General features: G+C 46.8%; 3 protein-coding genes across 5 annotated transcripts in view; 2 read left to right on the top strand and 1 right to left on the bottom strand.

Moving 5' to 3' along the window:
* AMT (aminomethyltransferase) overlaps positions 1-4,738 on the top strand; it is a 5,340-nt gene extending 602 nt beyond the window's left edge. Inside the window, exons 2-9 of one of the 2 annotated variants that reach the window (XM_077777363.1) lie at positions 62-229; positions 761-841; positions 1,698-1,829; positions 2,218-2,296; positions 2,847-2,992; positions 3,075-3,255; positions 3,560-3,715; positions 3,816-4,738. In XM_077777363.1, coding sequence (XP_077633489.1) covers positions 62-229; positions 761-841; positions 1,698-1,829; positions 2,218-2,296; positions 2,847-2,992; positions 3,075-3,255; positions 3,560-3,715; positions 3,816-3,994 — 1,122 coding nt within the window. In that variant the 3' untranslated portion in view covers positions 3,995-4,738. The remainder of the gene's footprint in view (positions 1-61; positions 230-760; positions 842-1,697; positions 1,830-2,217; positions 2,297-2,846; positions 2,993-3,074; positions 3,256-3,559; positions 3,716-3,815) is intronic. The other variant, XM_077777364.1, reaches the window with a different exon arrangement.
* Positions 4,739-5,033: 295 nt separating this feature from the next.
* Positions 5,034-8,655, bottom strand: TCTA (T cell leukemia translocation altered). Of its 2 annotated transcripts, none has more exons than XM_077777368.1 (3): positions 8,233-8,655; positions 7,855-7,957; positions 5,034-6,424 (listed from the first exon to the last, which is right to left on the bottom strand). In XM_077777368.1, the coding sequence occupies exons 1-3, from the start codon at positions 8,453-8,455 to the stop codon at positions 6,382-6,384; spliced, it is 369 nt and encodes a 122-aa protein (XP_077633494.1). In that variant the 5' UTR covers positions 8,456-8,655; the 3' UTR covers positions 5,034-6,381. The 2 variants fall into 2 exon arrangements, with proteins under 2 accessions (XP_077633494.1, XP_077633495.1); XM_077777369.1 differs by having other exon boundaries at positions 7,855-7,909.
* Positions 8,656-11,735: 3,080 nt separating this feature from the next.
* The window catches only part of RHOA (ras homolog family member A), a 49,816-nt gene continuing 44,246 nt past the window's right edge, over positions 11,736-17,305 (top strand). The window contains exons 1-2 of the mRNA XM_077776936.1: positions 11,736-11,754; positions 13,526-13,603. The gene's annotated coding sequence lies outside the window, so the exon portion shown is untranslated. The remainder of the gene's footprint in view (positions 11,755-13,525; positions 13,604-17,305) is intronic.

Here is a 17,305-nt window from a genome sequence, read left to right as displayed (position 1 = left end):
GGTAGGGTCGGGGGGGGGTTGAGGCTGGGACCCTGGTGGCCCTGAACCTAGCCACCCGCAGGACGTGCTCCGCAGGACACCACTCTATGACTTCCATCTGGCTCATGGCGGGAAGATGGTGGCGTTTGCAGGCTGGAGTCTGCCTGTACAGTACCGGGACAGCCACATTGACTCACACCTGCACACACGCCGGCACTGCTCGCTCTTTGACGTGTCCCACATGTTGCAGGTGAGCCAGGGAGGCATACTGGCTGCCAGGTCAGGGCTTCTTCCCCTTCCACTGTGGTGCAGCTTACTGGCTTTTGGGAGGTGGATTCCAAGGGCCGCCCTTGCTGAAAAGGTGGAGATCTCAGGTGTCAGAGACTATAGCCCAGGAAATTAACTCAGAGGATATCTTCATTGTCTCCTTGTTAATCTCTTCAGCCTGCTCCCTCTTCATAGCAAGACTTTATGACCTGGGTTTCCCAGGGCTGGGCACCATTCTCATTAATTGCCCTGGGTGTTGATTTGGAAAAGAGGATATTTCACAATGGTGCTGGGCCCTTTCAAGTTCCCTAAACACCTCCATTGCACCCCCTCCTGTGTTGGCGGATGTGGGAGAACCAGAAGGTGGGCTCTGCCCCCGTAGAACCAAAAGACTGCGCAGGCACTTTGGCTGCATTGGGCTGTACTCTGGATGGCAGGGAGGATGCCTCCTTGCCCAGTGGCTTTCCTGATTGTAGCTATTACTGTGGTCTGAGGTTTTGGATTTTTTTCCCAGACCAAGATACTTGGCTGTGACCGGGTGAAGCTGATGGAGAGTCTCGTGGTTGGAGATATTGCAGAGCTAAGGCCAAACCAGGTGGGTCCCTCTTACTTTTTGCTAAATGGGTGTTCTTAGTCATGAGCCAGCAAATGGGAATGGTGGGGGCACAACAATGGATCAGACATGGCTTCTCAGTGCTTGCAGTCTTGGGTTCCCTGTGTCATGTCTGGACATCTTGTTATCTGCAGGGAGGGGCCTATTCCATCCTTATCACACCAGGCTGAAAGGCTAGAAACCCAGGTTTATGTCCTGTTCTGTGATTTACCAGGCTGCCAACCCCCTTGCAATTCAAAGGTAGTCCCTTAACCAGCAGCCTTATTATCACCAAGAGCTTGTTAGGGAATATGCTGTCAGGCCCTGCTCCAGACCCTGAATCAGAACCTGCATTTTAACAAGATCCGCAGGTGATTCATGTGACCTCTCAACCTCAGACTCTGTCCATCCAGTGGGGAGGCTGTGAGGCCAGCCTCACAGTAGTTTGGAGTATTGCTGTGGAGCTCATGAGATCAAAGTGGACTCTGAAGTTAACATCTTAGGGCTTGGGGAATGGACTGAGTTGTACCAGGTCTGGGTGGGATGAAGCAGCAAGTCCTAGGTGTCATCGATTAAGTGTGAGGTGGGGGTCTCAGTACTAGTGGGGCGGGGTACGGAGGCCCCGCCAGATCAGGAGGTTTCCCAAGGTGGGGAAGGGGTGAAAACTTTCTCAGTGCATGAGGATCAAAAACCCTGGGGTTGGGTAGGGTCCTGGGCTCACCTAGCTTTGCTACTCCTCCCCTTCCAGCCCTGTGCATGAGGATTCATGTTCATGAATTTGTGGTTGCTGAATGGGCCTGGGGCAGGGGTTGGCTTGACTCCTGGATCTGGAGGCAAAGATGCTCCACTTTGGCACTAGGGGACGCTGTCGTTGTTTACCAATGAGGCTGGAGGCATCTTAGATGACTTGATCATCACCAGCACCTCTGAGGGGTACCTGTATGTGGTGTCCAATGCTGGCTGCTGGGACAAGGACTTGGCCCTCATGCAGGTAACTCTGTGTTCTTGGTACCCTGTCTTCCTTGTTCACAGAACAGGACAGAGCTGGCAGGACAAGGGATTCAGACAATGGCTTTTTGAGTGAATGAACAGCAGGCCAGAGTGGGCCCTGCCTGGAGAATGCCAGGTTTCAGTGATGGGGGAGTTGGGGAGGTGAAACTGATCCTGGCTTCCAAGTGAGCATCCTCTGGTGAAGGTGAAAGCTGGAGCCTGATGGTAGCGTTGGCAGACCTGGCCTTGGGTCATCCATACCCCTTCATTATGTGACCTTGTCAGATGGGAACTGGCCTACTCTGCCCAGCTCTTCAGCTGTCAGCCCAGAGTAGGTGCTTAGTAAGTGGTCCCAGAAGCTGATGTGGTGTTTCTGTCTTTCCTTTCAGGGCAAGGTCAAGGAGCTTCAGAACATGGGCAGTGATGTGAGCTTGGAGGTGGTGGACAATGCCTTGCTAGCCCTGCAAGGTGAGCAGGCCAGGCTGGGGCTGGAGCTGACCTTTGCCTCCTGGCTTTTTCAACTACTTAGCACAGAGGCTATCTCAGGAGGAAGATGTGCATGGGGTGGTATTTGTGTGCCATAATTAATTTTTTTTAAAGATTTTTTTTTAATGTTTTATTTATTTCTAGGAGAGAGAGAGAGACAACGTGAGCAGGGGAGGGTCAGAGAGATAGGGAGTCACAGACTGAAACAGGCTCCAGGCTCTGAGCTGGCAGTCAGCACAGAGTCCGATGCAGGGCTCGAACCCACGAACCGCGAGATCATGACCCAAGTGAAAGTCAGACGCTTAACCGACTAAGCCACCCAGGCGCCCCTGTGTGCCATAATTCTAAGTTTGGTATTATGTCCTCCCTCCACCTGCCATAAGGCTCCATGGGCTGTGGGCAAGAGTACCTTCTCTCACCTGCAGAATAGGACTTGCTCAGGGCTTATTCTGGTCCCTGAGTAAGGGCTGTGGTTTAGCTTTGAGGGGGAAACTAGGACCTGGACAATTGGTCACTGTCTCCCTGGGCCCAGGCCCCACTGCGGCCCAGGTATTGCAGGCTGGCGTGGCAGATGACCTGAGAAAACTGCCCTTCATGACCAGTGCTGTGATGGAAGTGTTTGGTGTGTCCGGCTGCCGTGTGACCCGCTGTGGCTACACAGGAGAGGATGGTGTGGAGGTATGTCAAAAAGTAGGTGTAGGATTGTGCAGGGCACAGGACTGGAGCCAGATGCTCACCTGCTCTCTGGTGTCCCATGCAGATCTCGGTGCCAGCTGCGGGGGCAGTCCACCTGGCAACAGCTCTGCTGGAAAATCCAGAGGTGAAGCTGGCAGGGCTGGCGGCCCGGGACAGCCTACGCCTAGAGGCAGGCCTCTGCCTGTATGGGAGTGACATTGATGAACACACCACACCTGTGGAAGGCAGCCTCGGTTGGACACTGGGTGAGCTGGGCCAGCACTCGGATAGAATCCTGAAGGCTAGAGTGGTCAGCCTATGACTGCTCCCAAAGTTGTGTAGCCACTGTGGCCTTCCCCATTAGATACATAGCAGGCTGAGGTGGGTAGCATAATCTTCAAGACCTGGGGATGGTAGGTGGGTGGCTGACTGCATTGCAGGGGAGGAATGGAGCTTGGGGGAACCTGAGCAAAGGGGCCTCCCTGCTGGATGGATTTTACTTGGGTTCCTTGTAACTAGGACCTCCAAGGGTCTTATGAACTGTGGCTTAAGTCTGATGTCATGCTTCAGGGAAGCGCCGCCGAACTGCCATGGACTTCCCTGGAGCGTCGATCATTGTTCCTCAGCTGAAGGGCAAGGTGCAGCGGAGACGTGTAGGGTTAATGGGCGAGGGGGCACCTATGCGGGCACACAGCTCCATCCTGAATACAGAGGGCACCGTGATTGGTAGGTGGACCAGGAAAGTTGGAGAGCCCTTGTCCCTTCCCTAGGAGGGTGGGCATTGGACTGGTAAGGTGGTGCTGACATATGGCTTCTGCTCACACAGGTACTATTACCAGTGGCTGCCCCTCTCCCTGCCTGAAGAAGAATGTGGCCATGGGTTATGTGCCCTCTGAGTACAGTCGGCCAGGTACCCCACTGTTGGTAGAGGTGCGGCGGAAGCAGCAAATGGCTGTGGTCAGCAAGATGCCCTTTGTGACTACAAATTACTATACCCTCAAGTGAGGGTGGATTGAGTCAAGGCCCCTCCTGTCCAAGAGCCTGGACCTGGAGGGCATTCTACAAGGGTTAGTCAGGAAGCTGAGGCTGAATACACTGGGGGTAGGCGGCTAGGGTGGAGGTTGGTTCTGGTTTTCTGGTTGAGGGGAGAGCCATACCACCTATTTTTCCCTCTCGTCATGTGCCTGGAGGCACACTTCTTGAAAGACCCCATTTCTGAGCAATGGACTAGCTTATGCAATGTCAGCTCATGCTCCCATTGACCCCATTCTTGTCTGCTGGAAGGCTATGGGAAGTTATAGTTCTGGCATCTTTCCCTTCTACTCTGCCAGGTGCTGGCTGTGGAATAGAGGCTTATATTTAGGCAGGAGAGGAAGCCTGCCCACCCTACCTCACCATGGTTTCTCATACTGCAAAGGGGTTATTACCTTGGGTAGCGCTGCCTCTCCCTGGGCAGGAATGATTCCTGACTCACAGAGGCTTGGCCCTGTTGGGCCGCTGTGCCTGTATAAACTTGGGACAGCTGAGGGGGCACAGACTTACTCTTCCACCTTCCCAAGTTAGCCCAGCCTGCTGCCAAGTAGCAAACCATGCCAGACTCGCCACCTGTTCTGAGCCCCAGGGCTGTTATAGAGCAGACTGGGCCTCTTCCTGGACCTGCCTTACTCTGGGCTGACCTTTGCCCCTGGGGCCCATTACTGGACTCTACTGACTTCTAACAAAACATTAAACAAGCTTCCTTTCTTCTTGCTTGCCAGTCTCTAGCTTCATTGTCCTTTGTCTGCATGATTTCTAGGGTGCCAGCCCAATGCCTCCTTGCCTACGCTCTGAGGCAGGCCTACAGTGGATTCTCCTTGAGAGGGGCAGGTCTATAAAAACTAATGAGGATAGTGCCCTCTCCCTATTGGGCACCCACCACTGCTCTTCCAGGGAGCTGGTGTCACCTCCACCTCTGGGCGCTGAGAGGCAGGAGCCCCAAGTGTTCCCTTTCCAGTTTCCCCTGTACATACACACCCTTGTCCTGTCTGAATAACCACACAACTGATGCACTTCCAAGTTTAATGAGCCACGTCCTTAGTTGAACCTGGGGTGAAATGTGAGACCCTGATTCTATGTGTAGTGGTGTCAGTGGGTAGGCTTGAGGCTACAGAACCGTCATCCCACCAGCCAGAAGATACCTCCAGTGTAGATACATGTACATGAGTTCAGTGCAGTCCTACTTCCAGTGTGCTTCCGCTGCAAAGGTGGCCTAGTCAAAGGCCGCCAGATGGAATCGTGATCTCTAATAGAGGAAGCAGGCAGCGGGACACTGAGGTAGCCGGCGGCCAAGCAGAAACAGGTATAGAAGTACAGCCTTCAGGAAGGGAGGCAGTTCTAGTGTCCTGCTGCTTTCAGAACTGGCATGAGCCTCCCACCACTTTGGAAGTTCCCCTGGATCACTGTGTAAGTGGCAGGCCTGCCTAGGCTTTGGCTCTCCCTGCTGTTGAAGGAGGGTTCTTGGGGGCTGAGAGGGTCGTAAGTGGGGAGGAGCTGAGCCTGTGGCCTCTTAGGATGAAGCTTTTGTGGTTCTGGGTCAAGATGGGAAGTGGCAGGGCCACTCAGCACTGACTACTAAGTATCTCTCTGTGAGGAGGCAGGGTACAACCCCATGGGCACTTACAGTGGTGAGGGTAGAAGGTCACCCTCGGGGCTTAGTCTCTTTCAGGCACCCAACCTCCCAACAAGAAGGATTGGGAGCAGTATGAATGAGCTGATATCCAGGAAAAGACAATTTTCCATAGCCTGAATCACACCTGAAAAGCTCTAGATGGGCCAGGGAAGTGGTTTGGTGCCCCCATGTCCAGATAGTGCCAGCTCCCCCTGCCTTAACTTGAATGGTCAGTTAAGTAACCACAGAGTAAAAGGCCATATCCAGGCCAGTGTTTCCTGGCTCCCTGCCAACAAAGCAAAATCAAATTCAAGAGCTTAGGGGAAAACAGACTTCCCTTACAAATCCCAGAGCTGGTCAACCTCAAGTTTCTTCTCAAGGACATTTCTATGGGGTCATATTCCAAGGGATGGGAAGGGGGAGAGGAAAAAGCCAAGGGAGAAAATGGACTGTTGGCCTTCTCTAACCCAGAGGCTCGTCCTGAGCTGACCCCTGAGAGAGGAGGAACATGTCTTTTCTCCTTAAGGCACCCAGATCTGGGTAGAGGCAAACTTTACTGGCCCAATGTTTGGAGCTGCTGAAGGCAAGGCCAAGAGCAGTGGAGGGGCAGGTCTGCAAGCACTTGGGTACTTCCTGCCCCCAACCCTTTTCCCCGTGCAGTCTCTGGGGTCTAGGCAGCAGCAGAACCCAGTGTGGGAATCAGCAGACTGGGTGATGTCCCTGGAGATCCCTCTGCTGCCTTCCCTTATTCTCTGTGGGTTTTGAGAGGTTCATTTGCTGTTGTTTCCCTAAAAGTGATGGAGAAGAGAAAAGGATTATTTCACAGGCAGTACAACAGTCCCTGAGGCTGGCCCTCTCTAGCCCTTTAGGGGCTGAGGGGCTCAGTAAGGCCACACTACAATCTAGACCTCTCTACTAAGTTCACACAGCCCACACTGGGTCCCTCACCTTTCCCCTGCAGACACATTCTTCCTCCTGGTTCCTCACCTTATGGTGTTCCTATCCTTGCCCAGGTGCCCAGGACCTGGACAGTGGCAGGACTCCTAACTGGCCTCTTGCCTTCTCTATTGGACCCTTTATCTTCTTGCCATGAAACAGGCAGTTATAAAGACAAATTAGATCAGGCTATAGCCTTGCTGAGTCCTTCAATAGCTTCCTGAGATTTGGGATAGGGTTTCATGTGTCCCTCCATGCCTTCATGTTTGAGCTCCAGTGTCACAGCTTTGTCTGTCCTTCCAATATAATACCCTTGTTCTTGCCCTGGGCCTTATTCTATCCATTTTCTTTGCTTGGTACACTTAATCACTCTCTGGTCTTTGCCCTTAGGTTAGGTGTCTGTTTTGGGAGAAAACTCTTGACTGCCCTTGCCCTTACACCGCTGCCCTTCCCTTTTATTTATTTAATTTTGCTGCCCCCCCCCCCCCAAATCTCTGCATCTCCCTGTTTTTTGTTTTTTTAAAAATACTTTTATTTATTTCTAGGAGAGAGAGAGAGACAGCGTGAGCAGGGGAGGGTCAGAGAGAGAGAGGGAGTCACAGACTCTGAAACAGGCTCCAGGCTCTGAGCTGGCAGTCAGCAGAGAGCCCGACGCGGGGCTCGAACCCACTGAACCGCAAGATCATGACCTGAGCGAAAGTTGGACGCTTAACCGACTAAGCCACCCGGGCGCCCTTGGATCTCCCTGTTAACAGGGCCTGGACTTGTGGGGATGAGCACTGAGTGTTATGTGGAAACTAATTTGACAATAAACTATTAAAAAAAAAAANAACAGGGCCTGGGTTGTTCTTGTTCTCTGGACCTAGTTTCTCCCTCCCAACCCCCCCCCCCATATGGAAGGAGCTCAGAAATTAATTGAACGAATGCTCTGATTAGTGAGTAGATGTTTTACAGATGAAGAGGCTGGTAAGGCCAGTAAATGCAGTAAGGACAGAGGCTTCTACCTTTCTAATTGAAGGGCTTGCAGTAGAGTGGAACCCAACAGACTTGCACCTCATTTCTGAAATTGTCACAATAGCACTACCAGCTGCTGAACAGCATATTGGTGGGCTGTTCAGAAATTAGAGCCTGAGCTCCACTTGAAGACCTTGGGGCTTGCTGTAAAGGCCAAGAAACTGGTGGACTCCTACCCTGAGAACTTACTGTCCCCATCCCTGTTCCCAGCACAGGCCTGTCCTCTGCTTGCCAAGCATGGGGTTGCGATGGGCACAGATTTACTCACCACGAAGTGAAATGCGTGGAGCCATCAGGTGTGGATCCGTTCTGGCCGCCCAGACCTGGGGGCAGGAACACATCCAGAGCTGCAGCAGGCTGGGGGTGGGGATCTGAGCAGGCATCAGCCCAGGTCAGGTGTAAGGCCAATGGTGTTGTTTGGTGAAGAGTCTCGTGGGGGCTCTAAAGGACTAGTGGTATTGTCTGATAGAGGCTCAAAGGAAGTTAAAATGGGATGGGTGGACAAGGGTATCTGGCATGAAATGGTGTGTTGGCATGGACTAGGGTGCAGAGTTAAGTTGTGATGAGGTCCTAAGGGGACCAGTGGTAGTCTAGGGGGTTCTGGGGAGCCCAATGATGCAGTCCCAGTGGGGGAGGGGAGCCTCACCTGGGCGGTGATACAGCCCTGTCACCGTGCTCCCGTAGAACCCCCACGCCAGCTGGATGCCCAGGAGACTTAACACCAACCACAGTAGCAGCAGCTTGAAGAGGGTCACTCGCATGTCCTGGGTCTCCCACTCCCGCAGGAACTCGCTGCCCAGGGTGCCCAGCGCGCCCAGCACCGTGGTCGGCAGAGCCTGCAAGGACTGCCCAGACCAAGGCTCCGCCATGACTGGCCCATAACCCACCCCGGGGACTGTCACCGTAGTTCCCACTGCGCAGGCGTCTGGTCTTCCGGGGCCAGGCCCGTTAGTGCGCACGCGTAAAACCAGGCAAAGCTAGCCTACTTCGCTTGCGCGAAGAGTTGGCAGTTTAGGGAGGAGTATTAAAACCGCGCACGCGCACCCAGCCCCACCCTGCTTACTTAAAGGATGAGTGAGTCGAGAAGCATAAAATAGCAACCAGGTCTTTTATAGCCCTGGAGTTCCCGTGATGCCCCACGCGGCTGCAGTGATTGGTTAAGCGCCTTGCCTTTAGGGCGTGGACGCGCTCCTGAGCAATCGTAGCTGAGCTGTGAGTGCGNGATCCCCAGCCGCCCGCCCGCGGTCCCTGGCGCTTCCTCTCAAGGCAGCGCGGGGCAGGGCGGGGGCTTCGAGCCGGCCCCGGCGACCGCGCGGTGCAGCCGGCCCCTGCGAGGTGCGCGTGGCTGTCGGAGTTGGAATGGGAAAGAAACTCTTTACAACTCCATCTTGGCTTTTACATTGAATATGGAACATGAATCACCGCTTTATACTGGGTGAAGTCCAGTTATGTTTTGGGTAGATTTTCTTTTTAAATGTAGTACTCGGAGATTGTGTAAGTAAAAAGGTAGTGTTGAAATCTTATGGGTTAGGATTCTTGGGTATTGAAAGGACATTTTCCTGTTAAACATTTTTTCATGACTTAAACTATGTTGCATCGAAATAAAGTGTTAATTTGCACTTTTGCTTAGTCTCAGTTCCTACCTTGATTAGGAATCACCTAAACATATCCTTAGTTACCGATTGACTTAGTTACGAGCCCTCTTTATTAAATAGCACTGTTTGCAGTTAAATCGATTTGGTCCAAAACATGTTTAGTAGTTTATGATGGAAAATTGGCATCCTTTTTGCCTCAGAATTGGTTCTATTTATGTTTTTTAATGGTCCTGATTTAAAATTTTTACCAACGTTGGTGACTTGTTTGGTTCTTTTTGTGTTTAAGATTGTCTTTTGAAGTAAATGTTTCTTGCAGGTGTGTAATCAGATTATAGCCCTCCTTACCAGATCTGAAGGGGAAAAATACTTTTAAAAATATTATAAAAATGTTGTATGTGGTTAGAATTTTTCAATCACTTAGTGTCAGACACCCAAATGTGTAACGTATGTGTACCATTGCATGATTGTCACTTTGAACATACCGGTTTGAGCTTTGGGCACAAGTGACATTGTTTGGTCTGAAGGTACAAGACTAATTCCTCATTGTGAAGGATAACTTACTAAAGGATCTCTTTTTTGATAAATTGTTTTAAGAGTAGTTCTATCTACTTTTGTAAAGCACCGGTGGCCCATGGGGACCTAACAAAATAGAAGACAACTAACTTGCTTTGAGTCAGTGTAGTCCTAGAGTTATAACCTCTGTTCTCATAAAAATCTGTACTAGAGGGAAGAAGAGAATAGTAATCCACTGACTTTTTCATAGGTTCAAAATTTTAGACCCGAAAGGAATCCTCAGGACTTCCATTTGCAGATGAGGAAACTGAGTCCCATAGACTTTTGTAAATATCCCATCTTATATGTCTAGTCAGGTGCAGGCCAAAACTATTTTGCCTGTGTGCTATTTCCTTGTACTCCCAAACAGCTTACTTAGAGTTAAGTAAAAATTAAGGATTTAACAACTTATTTCCAGTGCTTTCTCTATTTTTGTATTACTCATGTGTTGTGAGGATCTGAAAAATTCATGTTTTAAAAAAATTTTTAAATGTTTATCTTTGAGAGAGAGACACAGTGTGAGCAGGGGAGGGTCAGAGAGAGAGGGGGAGACAGAATCCTAAGCAGGCTCCAGGCACTGAGCTGTCAGCACAGAGCCCAGTGCTGGGCTCGAATTCACAAACCCTGAGATCATGACCTGAGCTGAAGTCGGACACTCAACCTACTAAACCACCCAGGTGCCCCGAAAAATTCATTTTCTAAACAAATTTCAGTTCTTTAGCTTTAAACAACACTCTTCTTGAAACTGGATGGTCCTGCAGTTGATTGGAATAGATAAATGAATATACAGGGTTCCTACTTGGCCTAGTTTTGGCATTAGGTGTTTGGGTCTTCCTGAGGGACCAGCTTCTTCCAGAGGGAGACTGAGACTCCCCTGTTCCAAATCCAACATAATTAGGTCAGGCTACGATATTATCATGTGACTGAGGGGCTCTTTTGACTATTGATTTGAGGTGGATGGAGAGAAACTGCACATATCAAGTAAATAGTTCCCTGTGTATTATGTGTGTGGTGGTGATTTTGCTAGAGTATTCTCATAGTCCTGAATCATATTAGATTGGAAACAGGTAGATCTTGAGGTGTTTTCCTGTCTATGGAGTGGAGCTGAAGCAGCGACAAGAGGAAGAGTTGCTACTTAGGGTTTTCTTAGTTGTCCTAGAGCTGAGAGATTTATGTTAACTCTGTCAGAAGAAAGACTGATATTTTAACTTCTAAGAAAACTAATTTACGCTTGCTGAGCTTCTGTAGACAGCACTTTGGGTTTAATTGCATTACGGCTACAAGTGATAAAGATAAACAGTACATACTGGATTTTAATCACATATATTTGTAGTAGTAAAAGGTACCTAAAAGTTACTTCACCTTCCAGTACCACTTACTTTATCCCTTTATGCCCCTGGCTGGTGGAAGTTAGTTTGCCTGCACCTATACGTTAATGTAACTAAATTGTAAACTTATGTTAGTGTGTCTTAACTGTACTCTTGCTTGCTCTTTGGGTATAGGCTCACTGTTAAGTACTTTTGAGTTTACTAGATTAAAAATTTCAAGACAGTTTGAAGTTAGTAATTAATGTAAAATTCCTATTTCAAGTGTTTCTATTTAAAATGACTCATTTAATAATCTGTGGTACTGCAGTATTAAGTGAAGGCTTTATATACTCATAATTACGGTAGTCATGTGACTAAAAATCAGCTAGGCATTGGAGCTTCTCATTTTGGGTGTTGGTCTGAATTTATTGGTGTTTCTTCCAGATGATTTTGAATAACATTTTATAGTTAATAATGGTCAAAATATGAGATACACTCTTACACTGTACCCAGTTTGCAGTTTGTCCCAAACTGAGCTTGATTTTTTTCTTATCAAGAGGGTGGATAAAATAAACGTGTTTAATTAAGCATGTTTATAATATCTTACTATTCAGGTGAAGGTAGAAAGGAGAACATAAGCAGCTGAAATGTTTGGAGTGGAGTAAAGAGAACTCGAAGGTAAAATGAAAGAGAGGTGACCGGACACCAGCTCATGTAAGGCTTTTAGGATATAGGAAGTTCTTTGGGTTTGTTCTGAGATGAGAAATCATTAGATTTTTTTTTTTTTTAAGCAGGGGAATGATATGATCTGATACTAAACAAATAACTAGACTCCTTCATTAAGAGTAGAGGTAGATCTGAGTCCATTCTGACTTTATGTTTTAAAAGTTTAAGGGGCAACTGGGTGGCTCTGTCAGTTAAGCTTCCGACTTCGGCTCAGGTCATGATCTCACAGTTCATGGGTTCGAGTCCCGTGTCGGCCTCTGTGCTGACAGCTGGAGCCTAGAGCTTGCTTCAGATTCTGTGTCTCCCTCCCTCTTTCTCTCTGCCCCTCCCCAGCTTATGCGCACGTTCTGTCTCTCTTTCTCTCTCATTCAAAACTAAATACAAAAACATAAAAGTTTAGGGGTGCCTGGGTCTTAGTCACTTAAACGTCCAACTGCGGCTCAGGTCATGATCTTGTGGTCCATGGGTTCGAGCCCTGTGCTGACAGCTTAGAGCCTGGAGCCTGCTTCAGATTCTGTGTCTCCTTCTTTGCTGCCCCTCCCCCACTCATGCTCTTAAACATTTAAAAAATTTTTTAAAAAGTTTAAGTGATCTCTACACCCAATATGGGGCTCAAACTCAACCCTGAGATCAAATCATACATTCTTCCAGCTGAGCCAGCCAGGTGTCCCTCCATTCTGACTTTATTTTTTTAAATGTTTTTATTTATTTTTGAGAGAGAGAAGGCATGAGTGGGAGGGGCAGAGAGAGAGAGGGAGACACAGAATCCGAAGCAAGCTTCAGATTCTGAGCTGTCAGCACAGAGCCTGACAGGGGGCTTGAACTCATGATCTGTGAGATCATGACCTGAGCTGGAAGTTGGATGCTTAACCAACTGAGCTACCCAGCCAACCCCCTCCCTTTCCCCCCCCATTCTGACTTTAAATAGTAAACTAATATTGATCATCTCTGACAAAAATATCAAGGATTTCTGAATAATTATCTTCCTTGACCTAATGACTTCATCTGTTGTTTTTTTTTTTTTTTGGAAACCATTGATTTTTCTGACAGTTGCCTTTCAGCCTGTAATTTCTCTAATTTCTCTTAATTGTATTAAGAATATATAATTAGGGGCGCCTGGGTAGCTCAGTCGGTTAGGCATCTGACTTCGGCTCAGGTCATAATCTCACCATTTGTGGGTTCGAGCCCTGCGTTGGGGTCTGTGTTGACAGCTGGCTCAGAGCCTGGAGCCTGTTTCAGATTCTCTGTCTCCCTCTCTCTCTGACCCTCCCCTGCTCACGCTGTCTCTCTCTCTCTCAGAAATAAATGAAACATTTTTAAAAAATTAAAAAAAGAATATATAATTAGATAAAGCAAGTTATTCAAATGTTCATGGTAATCTAGGTGACAGGGATACAGGTGTTCATTGTAAGATTCTTTCAACTTCGTTCTGTGTTTGAAAATGTTTATAATAAAATGTTGGAAGATTAAAATATGTAGGATTCATTTGTTTTATCTTTTAAAAGGGCAGTATTTATAATATTTACAAAATAAGGTTGATTGTATATGTTTTGTTAAGTAAAGGAGGCTAAAACTTGTATAATTGTGATACATTTTATAATATCAATCAAAGATTAAATTCTATACTTTTTCCCTCTTCTGGATTCTAAATTACTTCAGGGAACTTTGGGTGAGCCTGTTTATATCCTGTGCTTTGATTTTTTTTTTTTTCATTATAAAGTGAATAGACATAATTCCTGATATTTTTATATTTTTATAGTGCCTTTCATCTGAGAAGTTCAAGGTACTTGTAGAACTTCTGGCACACAGGCCGTGGGTCTTGCAGCACACTTGTAAGGTATGTAAATAGAAGCCTTTTCTTTTACTCTTCTTTTCCCATGGAAGAGAGATTATTGTATATTAATGTAAGTTCTGGAGAAATGTGAGTGCATTAATGATTCTCTTCACCAATCTTGAGTTCTTTATTTTATTCCATACCTTTTCTCTCTAGTCTTATTTTCCTACCTCTCCATAAGGTACTTCTACAACTTTCTTTTTTACTTTTATTTTATTTTAATGTTTATTTATTTCTGAGAGAGAGAGAGAGAGAGACAGTGTGAGCAGGGGAGGGTCAGCGAGAGAGTGATACACAGAATCCGAAACAGGCTCCAGGCTCTGAGCTAGCTGTCAGCACAGAGCCTGACGTGGAGCTTGAACCCACGAACCATGAGATCATGACCTGAGCCGGAGTCGGACGTTTAACCGACTGAGCCACCCAGGTGCTCCATCTTTTTTACTTTTAAGTGGTATTTCTTCTTTAGATGAAGAAAGATTTCTTAATCTCTCTCTTAATCTTTAAGGAGATGGAACTCACTGTTATACCTCTTTTACATCTAGACCATTCCCATCTCATTACTTCTGTTTTTTATCTTTTTAAAAGTTTATTTTGAGAGAGTGCGTGCGTACTCAGACGCTCTCTCTCATGCAGAGAGAGAGGGAATTCCAAGAAGGCTTTGTGATGTCAGCACAGAGCCCAATTTGGGCTTCTTCTCACAAACTAAGATCATGAAGTGAGCCAAAATTAAAGAGTCAGACACCTAACCAGCTGAGCCACCCAGGTACCCCTAGAGCATGCAGGGTAATCTTAGGGGTAATGAGTTCAAGCCCCCTTTGGGCTTAGAACTTACTTAAAAATAAACTAACTTACACATTAAAAAATAAAAATCCCGGACACTTGGGTGACTCAGTCGGTTAAGTGTCCAAGTTCGGCTCTGGTCATGATCTCGTGGTTCTTGAGTTTGAGCCCCATGTCGGGCCTGTGCTTCAGATTCTGTGTCTCCTTCTCCCTCTCCCTCTTCCCCACTCATGTTCTGTCTCAAAAATAAATAAACATTAAAAAATAAAAAGTCCCTGCCCTCAAAGAGGTTTTGTTTGTTTTACAGTATCTTTATTCCTAAAAATATGAACACGTTTGATTTGGAACTGAAAAGTCTGTTAGTTTTTAATCATACCATCTACTTTTCTCAGTGTTATTGACAAAGTAGAAAGCACTTCAAGTGTAAATAGTCATAAAAATATGAATAGTCTTGCTTATGGAGTTACTGTTCTAGTAGGGGAAACTGATGATAGGTAAGGAATGGGTTGTCTTATTTAGAAAACAAAAATTTGAATGGCTGGAGTCTAAAGAGCAAGTGGGAAGAGTGGAAGAAATAAAGTCTTATAGGTAGGCAAGGGCCAAATCTTTTAGAAACTTGGAATTTAGAGTTCATTCAAAATGCATTGGAAAGGTATTAAAGGGTTTTTAACAGGAGTGATGTGATATGATTTATTTAGATTTCTAGCTCACATATGGAGAATAGACTATAGGGTGGCAAAAATGGAGATAGCAAGATCTATTGGAGGTGGTTTAAATCCAGTGACAGATGATTGTGACTTGGACAAGAATGATAACAGTAGAAGTAGAGGGATTCACAGTATATTGTAAATGAGTGATCACAGGCTTTGCTGATAAATTGGAAGATGTGGCTTACTGAATCCCTGATCCCTGGCAAGATTAGCTCAGTGCAACTGCTGGGCATAAGGAGACAACTAGCCTAGCACTACTGCATATACGCTGTGTTGTCCACAAGTCTTGATATTTCTCCTTTAAGGGCTACTTGGGTGGCTCAGTCAGTTGGGTGTCCAGCTCTAGATTTTGGCTAAGGTCATTGTCTTACAGTTTTTGAGATCAAGCCCGCATTGGCTTTGTGCTGACAGCATAGAGCCTGCTTGGGATTCTCTGTCTCTCTCTCTGTGCTCTCCCTTGCTCACTTTCACCTCCTCCTCTTTCTCCTCCTCCCTCAAAATAAATAAATTGATATTTTAAAAAATGTTTAAAGGTTTCTTTTTTTTCCATGGGGGGCCTGGGTGGCTTAGTCAGTTCAGGTCATGATCTCACGGTTCATGGGTTCGAGCCCCATGTTGGGCTCTGTGCTGATAGCCAGCTCAGAGCCTGGAGCCCATTTCAGATTCTGTGTCTCCCTCTCTCTCTGACCCTCCTCTGCTCATGCTGTCTCTCTCTCTCTCTCTCTCTCAGAAATAAATAAAACATTAAAAAAATTTTATTTTCCTTAAATATTTTGAGTAATTCATTAGGGTGGTTTGATTGATGGCCTCCCTTATAAGAGGGGAGACTGTTTGAAATTTGTTATCTTAATTGTGTATTTCTACATTGTATTTAAAAACAGGAGTCCCGGGGCGCCTGGGTGGCTTAGTCGGTTAAGCGTCCGACTTTCGCTTAGGTCATGATCTCGCGGTTCGTGGGTTTGAGCCCCGCGTCGGGCTCTGTGCTGACTGCCAGCTCAGAGCCTGGAGCCTGTTTCAGTGTGTGACTCCCTCTCTCTCTGACCCTCCCCTGCTCACGCTGTCTCTCTCTCTCTCTCTCTCTCTCTCTCTCTCCTAGAAATAAATAAAACATTAAAAAAACAAAACAAAACAAAACAAAAACCAGGAGTCCCTGGGTGGCTGTCTTTAAGCATCCAGCTTCATGCTTGGCTCGGGTCATGATCTCACAGTTCATGGGTTCAAGCCCTGTGTCAGGCTGCTTCAGATTCATTGTCTCCCTCTCTCTCTGCCCCTTCCTTGCTTGTACTCTCCTTTTCTCTCAAAAATAAACATTATTTAAAAAAATAAAAGTGAGGCTATGCTTACCAGTTTTTTCACCAAAAATACTGACGGCTGTATAATGACAAAGAAGTTCTGCTATAGAAGAATTGTGTATGTATATACCTTTAACCAGGTTATTTCTTTGAGCCTCAGGACCTGTATCTATGAAATGAAGATTACATTTTTTTGTAGGAATTTTAGATGAAATCATATATGAAGAGCACAGTGCTCAATACATGGTAGTTTTCTCCCTTAGTAGAAATACTTGTTCTAAGTCTGATTTTTATTTTTTGTTTTAATGTTTTATTTTTTTATTTTATTTTTACATTTAAAAAAATTTTTTAATGTTTTTATTTCTGAGAGAGAGAGAGACAGCATGAGGAGGGGCTCGAACCCACGAACCGTGAGATCATGACCTGAGCCGAAGTCAGACGCTCAACCGACTGAACCACCCAGGCACCCTGATTTTTACATTTTTCTAATGTTTATTTATTTTTGAGAGAGAGGTAGAGCATGAGCAGGGGCGGGGCAGAGGGAGAGAGGGACACAGAATCTGAAGTAGGCTCCAGGCTCTGAATTGTCAGCATAGATCCTGATGTGGGGCTTGAACTCACGAGCCGTGAGAGTATGAGCTGAAGTCGGGTGCTTAACCGACTAAGCTGCCTAGGCGCCCCTGTTTGTTTATTTATTTATTTATTTATTTATTATTTTTTTAATTTTGAGACAGAGACCGAATGAGGGGAGGAGGACCCGGGGGTGAGAGAGAGTACTAAGTGGGGTCGATGCTGAGTGCAGAGCCCCGTGCAGGACAGTCTCACAACCGCGAGATCACAGCCTGAGCCAGTATCAAGAATTGGAAACTCAACCGACAGAGCCACCCAAGCTCCCCCTTTCATTTTTTAAGAGAGAGGGTGGG

The sequence above is a fragment of the Crocuta crocuta genome, unplaced genomic scaffold (assembly GCF_008692635.1).
Source record: "Crocuta crocuta isolate KB4526 unplaced genomic scaffold, BGI_CrCroc_1.0 scaffold77, whole genome shotgun sequence".
Classification (NCBI taxonomy): domain Eukaryota; kingdom Metazoa; phylum Chordata; class Mammalia; order Carnivora; family Hyaenidae; genus Crocuta; species Crocuta crocuta.
This window is presented reverse-complemented; position numbering and strand designations above follow the sequence as displayed.

Coding starts and splice junctions, on each gene's coding strand:
- TCTA (XM_077777368.1), bottom strand. CDS start 8,455: ATGGCGGAGCCTTGGTCTGGGCAGTCCTTGCAGGCTCTGCCGACCACG. Junction 7,958..8,232: donor AGGGCTGTATCACCGCCCAG/GTGAGGCTCCCC, acceptor ATGCCTGCTCAG/ATCCCCACCCCCAGCCTGCT. Junction 6,425..7,854: donor TCCACGCATTTCACTTCGTG/GTGAGTAAATCT, acceptor CATCACTTTTAG/GGAAACAACAGCAAATGAAC.